The sequence below is a fragment of the Neltuma alba genome, unplaced genomic scaffold (assembly GCF_004799145.2).
Source record: "Neltuma alba isolate B1F8T4 unplaced genomic scaffold, ASM479914v2 tig00010918_pilon, whole genome shotgun sequence".
Lineage (NCBI taxonomy): Eukaryota > Viridiplantae > Streptophyta > Magnoliopsida > Fabales > Fabaceae > Neltuma > Neltuma alba.
This window is the reverse complement of record NW_021635694.1, coordinates 573,913-580,594: the sequence shown is the minus strand read 5'-3', so window position 1 is coordinate 580,594 and position 6,682 is coordinate 573,913. Positions and strand designations below refer to the sequence as shown.

At 33.2% G+C, this 6,682-nt stretch overlaps 1 protein-coding gene across 6 annotated transcripts; it reads right to left on the bottom strand.

The window, feature by feature from the left end:
• Positions 1-2,447: 2,447 nt before the first annotated feature.
• Positions 2,448-6,682, bottom strand: LOC114759924 (protein ANTHESIS POMOTING FACTOR 1). 6 transcript variants are annotated; one of them, XM_028949161.1, is made up of 12 exons: positions 6,547-6,682; positions 6,207-6,398; positions 6,021-6,112; positions 5,602-5,702; positions 4,877-4,977; positions 4,731-4,797; positions 4,519-4,618; positions 4,273-4,416; positions 4,030-4,167; positions 3,837-3,921; positions 3,481-3,530; positions 2,448-2,822 (listed from the first exon to the last, which is right to left on the bottom strand). In XM_028949161.1, the coding sequence occupies exons 2-12, from the start codon at positions 6,214-6,216 to the stop codon at positions 2,673-2,675; spliced, it is 1,038 nt and encodes a 345-aa protein (XP_028804994.1). In that variant the 5' UTR covers positions 6,217-6,398; positions 6,547-6,682; the 3' UTR covers positions 2,448-2,672. The 6 variants fall into 6 exon arrangements, with proteins under 6 accessions (XP_028804994.1, XP_028804996.1, XP_028804998.1 ...); XM_028949163.1 differs by having other exon boundaries at positions 3,481-3,524; XM_028949165.1 differs by having other exon boundaries at positions 3,481-3,524; positions 4,273-4,386.

Below are 6,682 nucleotides of genomic sequence, written 5' to 3'. Positions count from 1 at the left end.
TTTTTGAAAAATTTTACAATTTCAGTATAACGGTTAACAACTTCGGTGACACTATTAACAACTTCGGTATAGCAGTTAATAACAGGTTTTTTAAAAAATTCAAAAAGTAGCATTTTTACAATTTCAGTAATGCCCTTAACAAACTCAAAAACCTGTTATTAACCATTATATTGAAAGTTGCTAATAGCGTTACAAAAGTTGTTAACCGTTATACTGAAGTTGTAAAAATTTTCAAAAAAAAATGTTTCTGGCCATCAGAACTCCAACAACCAATTTTTGAATTTCCCAAAAAACCTATTGTTAACTGCTATAATAAAGTTGTTAATAGCGTTACAAAAATTGTTAACCATTATACTGAAGTTGTAAAAGTTTTCAAAAACATTTTCACCAAAAAAAAAGTTTTCAAAAACATTGTTTCCAACTGCCGGAGCTCTAGCGACCAATTGTTGAATTTCCCAAAAAACTTGTTAACTGCTATAGTGAAATTGTTAATAGCGTTATAAAAGTTGTTAACCGTTATATTGAATTTGTAAAAAAATTTCAAAAAAATTATTTTCAATTGTCAGAGCTCCGGCGACCAATTGTTGTCCGGAAAACCTGTTATTAAATGCTATACTGAAATTGTTAATGGTGTTACAAAAGTTATTATCCGTTATACTGAAATTGTAAAAATTTTCAAAAAAATTATTTTCGACCGCTGGAGCTCCGATGACTAATTGTCGGTAGGTCGCTGGAGCTCCAATGATTGCTGCCACCACTGCTGCCAGAGCTCCAGCGACCTACTAGCCAGTAGGGGCTTTGGTTTCTCAAAAACAATAAATAAAATAAAAGGTAATATGATCATTTCAGCAAATTTAATACCAAATTAGTCACTTGTAACTAAATTGGAATTTCTCAAATTCAATAGATGTTTTTGGCATTATGAGGTTCATTTGTCTTTTTTTTGTCATTTTCCCCTAAATAAATGGGTTAATGATAAAAAAATATTCATGAAAATGTACCAAAAGTTCACTCAATATCATAAAAAAAAAAATTGGGTTTAAATATACCAATCTAAGCTTAAAAAGGTCTCAATAATGCCAGCGCCCTTAAAATTAACTAATGTTTGCTTTCTTGATTACACCCACGGTTTTTTAATAAAAGTACCAAAATACACTCAATTAAAACAAAAAAATTTAAGAGTAAAAAATACACAAGAACTTCTACAAAAAATTTCACCAAACATCATATAATTTTCAATAAGAGTATCAAAATACCCTCAATCTCAAAGAGCTACTGTATCAAAGTGGGTGAGAGATTATCAATTAAAATAAATTTTTATATCCCCAAACGTTATAATTAAAAAAAGATTATTAATGGTTCTTAATAAATCTTTTTCTTAATCAGCCAATATCTTTTCCTTTTTTTTTTAATAATAATAGCCAGCCAATTGTTATAGTTATTATATTAATTGTTATGGCTAAAAATATTTTAATAACATAAATATTATACATAATAATTAAATATTTTTATAACTTATCATGTTTTATATTTTAGCATCACTATTACTTATTCAGAACTGTTTTAATTTTAGAAAATTGTTAAATAAAGTCAACAAAATAAATATTTATAATTTAATCCTTTAATTAGTATTTATTTGATTTTTTTAGATTTTTTATTCAATATTTAAAAAATTATATGAGGATACTTTAAAGTTTGATTGAAATAAAGAATCTGAATCAATCTTGTAAGAAAGCGGATTTTCTTTTTTTTTTTGAAAGAAAGGTGAACCGAGAAGATCATCAAAAGGTTGGAGAGATGTGGGTTCTTTTTTTTTTTTTTCTAATTAGTTGGGAGTATTTTAGTACTTTCATTAAAAATATGTAAATCCCATTGCTAAAAGTGGCTTTAAATTCTCTCAAAAAATTAAACATATACATAAAAAAAAAAATTTTAAGTTGATTGTTAAATTTGATAATAGAGACTAGAAGATAAATGTTCAACCCCATATGTTGTTGATACAAACAATTCTTTTTCAAGAGATACCATACTATGATTTTGTTGTTTGCCATTTGAATAAATTCATGAAAAATGCTACTATTTATTGGCTATTTCCAAAATAAGAATACTATGGTAACACCAAAGTAGTCAATATCAATAATAAAGTAAATATCGTAAGTGAGCAAACATGTTTTTTTTTCGAATTTCTAAAAAGAAAGTAAATAGCGCAACCAAAGTAGTAATTAACGATATAAATGTGATATCTTTTCATGACATTTTAAAATTCTCCAAAAACTTGGGTTTACTGAAATTCAGATCCCTGATTTGGGATTTTGATATTTCAATGGTATTTTTATGAGATTCTCCCAATTCACACCAAGTTTTCATAAGCAGACCAAACATACCTTATAAAACCAATTCCCCTTTTACTTCGACTACCATTTCTACTTTCACTTCTACCAAGAGTATGTGGACAAAAATTCCCATAATCACATATTCAGAGGTCTCCTTACAATATGTCCAGCTCAAAATAGTGACTCCGATCCACAGCCATTGGCTTTGCCATAAAAAATTTACAAGAAAAGCCGCAGGTCTTTATTAAACAGTTTCCCTGCTGCAGATCATTTTCATGTGCCAAAGACCAAAAAGCATAATATAGAAACTTTTGCCTGTCATAGCATCGAGGATAGATTCTACTTTCTCCCTACATAAGCACCCAACTTAGACAGATCTGGGATCCAAAATGACAGTTCAGATGATCCAGTTGCAAACATAAGACTTCCAGGTGCCCATTTTATAACGGGAGGTCCAATGTCAGAAGTTGCACTCATCCAACTTGCAACCTAGACAGTTTAATATGAACATTGACATCAGAAAAGCACATCACATGTAATACAAATTCAAACTCCACAAAGAGGAAAGAATTCAAGAATTGCGCGCGCACAGGTTCAGTTGAAAGGCAAAAGCACAAGTTTCTTCAGAAAAGCTTGAAATTATTTCCAATATTATCCTCCAATATATGGTAATTTATAAATTTATACAATTTATTGAAATTGAGAAATTTCTCAGGCTTTGCTTGGAGCATTTACTTTCAATAGAACAAGTAAAAGACAAAAAGAATGGGAAAAAAAAACGCAAAAGAAAAGAAAAAAGCGAGAAGAGAAGGGGAGGCAGAGAGAAGACTCATTAATTCTGGCAGTCAACTTGTGAGCCCCATCAATAGAAGTATTTATGGAAAATATAATTTTTCATCACTGGATGGTATTTTAGTTTGAAAAAAAAAATTAAAATTACAACTTAGCACAACTTAGTTCCAAAATAAATTTTTGCATATTTTGAAAATAAAGAGGATGTTACATTATTTCAACAAAATTTGTCAGAACTCAATAATTTACTCAACATTTATTGTGTTATAAGAGAAACAAGTAGTAAAAGAATATGTAAACCAAGAAGAAATCATTTATGAAATGCAGAGAAAAGGAGGAAGGCATCCTATCATACTTCTTTCCCACTTCGAACATTCCATCCATAGACACTTCCGTCCCCTGAACCTGTCAAAAAGATTTTAGGCCTTGGAAAGTATATCTTTGGTATCAGATCAAAACATCTAATCAACAAACAAACAAAAGGCACGCATGCTGGATTAAGGTCAAGAAGGAAGATGCCATGGCATTAAAAAAAATGAATGCCAAGACTTTCTTCCAAGACTTATTAAAAATAAGAAATGAAAGGAGGGGGAGGACTTAAATCAAGATTATTTTTTAAAAAAAAAAAAAAAAAACCTTTGGCAAAGTCATGATTCAATAGGTCAAGGAACAATAGAAAAGTTCTAGGTGATCCATATAAAATTGTCTTGCCTGATATTACAAACATTCCCTCAGGACTGAAGGAAGCTTCTAATGTGGAATCACATGAAACTGGGGTGACATTATATGTGGATAACTGCACACACCAAGCATAACAGAGAATTAATACAGAGTGTTTCAAAGTAGTATAAACCAACGGACAAGAGTAAAGGTAGGATTATTTTAAAGTAGGAAAGATACGAACAAGTGATCCACGGAATGAATCAAGTACGTGAATATGTCCATTTGTGGTAGTTAAGAGCATAAGTCTTCCATCATTACTAAACTTCACAACATTGGCATCAGAAATATCTGCCCCAACAGAAAATATCTCAAAGGGTCCCTGCCAGAGTGAATTTCATCAGATTAGCTATCAGGGCACAATCTCAAAATGAAAATCAAAGGGTTAACCAAATCTTCAACATATTCTAACATAACATTCACTAACCTTTTCATACTTGCGGGCATCAAACATTCTTATAAACCCTCCAAATGCAATTGCAAATACCAGCCCTTGATCATCATATGATATAGCAGGCCTTCCTTGCACTCGCAAAAGTCCCTGTGTTGTTTTCAAAGTGAGTAAGAAGCCCTAGGAAATTTATACTATGTATCAGATACCAAAGGAGGAAAATAAACTACAGACAAAATCAGAAGTTGAAAATAAACAAGCCTACAATGAAAATGGCTCTACCTGGCACTTTTCAGCCCTTTGATCCCACAGCAAAACAGTTCGGTCAAGAGAACCAGAAATAAAGCAATCCTTACGAGAGCACAAGCTAAGGGAGACAACCCTGTAAAAAGGCCAATATCCAATTATAGGCAAATGGATTGTATAATAGTGAAGAAAATTTTAGACTGGGAAATGTACCCGTTAGTGCAAGGTTAGGGGGGGGGGGGAAGCACCTGTCATGGTGACCTTTGAAATATCGCAAGTACTTGTTATCATGCAATGATAGAAGCCGCAAAGATTCTGGATTAATTGATCATATAAGCAAAAAAGTATAAGAATATCAATTGAAGCAAATACCGCCAGGCAGGGGCGGACTTACCATCCCACCCATTTTTTGAAGAGTAGATGACTGTTGTAGGATGAGATGTAAAGCAAACCAGATCAACCCCATATTTCTTGCTATTAATTGTCTTCAAACATCTGGTAACTTAAAGCATCCCAAGTTAATGTAATCAACCTAAAAAAGAAAAAGAAGGAAGAAGAACAAGAACAAGAAAGCATCACAAGAGTTCATCTTTTGTAACTTAAAAAAGAAAAAGAAGGAAGAAAGAATAACAAGAACAAGAACAAGACAGCACCAAAAGAGTTCATCTTTTGTAATGTAAATATAAGAGAGATATCCATAACAGCAACTTTCTACGCCTTCCGTAGAAGCATTCTCTGAGAATGTATAATGTCCTCATTTTCTTTGTTTTGCTATCTTACTCAACATGCCTACTGAGCCACTTAGTTGTAGCCTCGCAAGTGATGGCACCATTTGCTTTGTTGTAGGTTTTCATGATTTACAACCACAACTTCATTTATATTACCCTTAATACATATTGCAACAACAAAGAAATCACACTGTCATACTCAAAGTCAATGTCATATTACAAATGTTAAGGCCCCAAAAGTGCTTCAAGAATTAGCTATTTCAAGTTCTTAGATAATCATAAGTAGAATTTTATTAAAAGATTATGAGACATCAATTGTTTCACTCAAATACATTTGTAATGCCAAGTTTTCACATATCTAAAGGCAGCAAAACTGGGGCTTGCGGCTTACGTTCCACCAGTGATATCATAAAGGCGAATGGATTCATCATCACTAGCAGTCACTAAATGGTTTGATGCCCGGTGAAAATCCATTGAACTGATTCGACCATTCTGTTGAAACATTGAAAAAGGCCTCAATGAGTAAAGTATGGCACAATGCGCAGTAAGATGCTAAGATTGCAAAGCCATTCCCCAAGCTGTAGAATTTAAGACATCAGAAAGAAGCTCTATTAATAGGCATAGCATTTGTTCTCTGCAGAACTAGTGATTGACGACTAATTCTAGGCCATGCAGACAGAATTCCTTTGATCCATAACTGAATTTTATGTTTGGAATTCTGGCGTTGCTTCAAACAGTTGGAAACAAAAACAACCCAATAATTTAAAAATTTTACAAGTCATGAAAAATTGTAATGATAGAAGAACTCACATAGTCTTTAAAGGCCATTCCTACTTCCATACTTTGAAGAATTTCTTCACTCAGCTCCAAGGATACCTTTTCTTCTCGCTCTGGTTGTGTCCCTGCAATAATTTCAAATTAAGAAAACTGGAACAAAACCAAATAGATACAGCAAAAACCTATCGGCAACAGATCCAGCAAAAAGTTTTCCCCTACCACCCATCATAGCATCAGCTGCGTCTTGGATCTAACAAAAGTTCAGGACGATCTCTGCAGTAACAACTTTACAGGCTCAGTCAGAAAAAGCTCAACCAAACCACCATCCCCAATTGCCAGTGCCAGAAATATCAGCTCAAGCAGAAATGGTAATAAGCGGATATCTGAATGTAACTTTTGCACCATCCAAATCTGAAGTAAACATGCAGTACTCAAAGTTCAAACCATGAGAGGAAAAATCAACGCACAAAAGCCAAGGAGCGATTTTGGTAGGGAGAAATCAAGATTTGATGCTATAGCAGAATTAGAGATGAGGGACAAAAGACGGAAGAGAGCTTACCACAAATCCTTCGATTGCCGCCACTGAACACAATGATACAACGTACAAGCAGAGAAGCAAAATGAGAGACAACAGACGAGGCTGAAGGCCTGTGGCGAACCAAGCTCAGACGGAGGACGGGACAACCGGAGGAGGA

Coding starts and splice junctions, on each gene's coding strand:
- LOC114759924 (XM_028949161.1), bottom strand. Junction 4,798..4,876: donor TTCAAAAAATGGGTGGGATG/GTAAGTCCGCCC, acceptor CAATTAATCCAG/AATCTTTGCGGCTTCTATCA. Junction 2,823..3,480: donor ATGTTCGAAGTGGGAAAGAA/GTATGATAGGAT, acceptor TAAACTGTCTAG/GTTGCAAGTTGGATGAGTGC.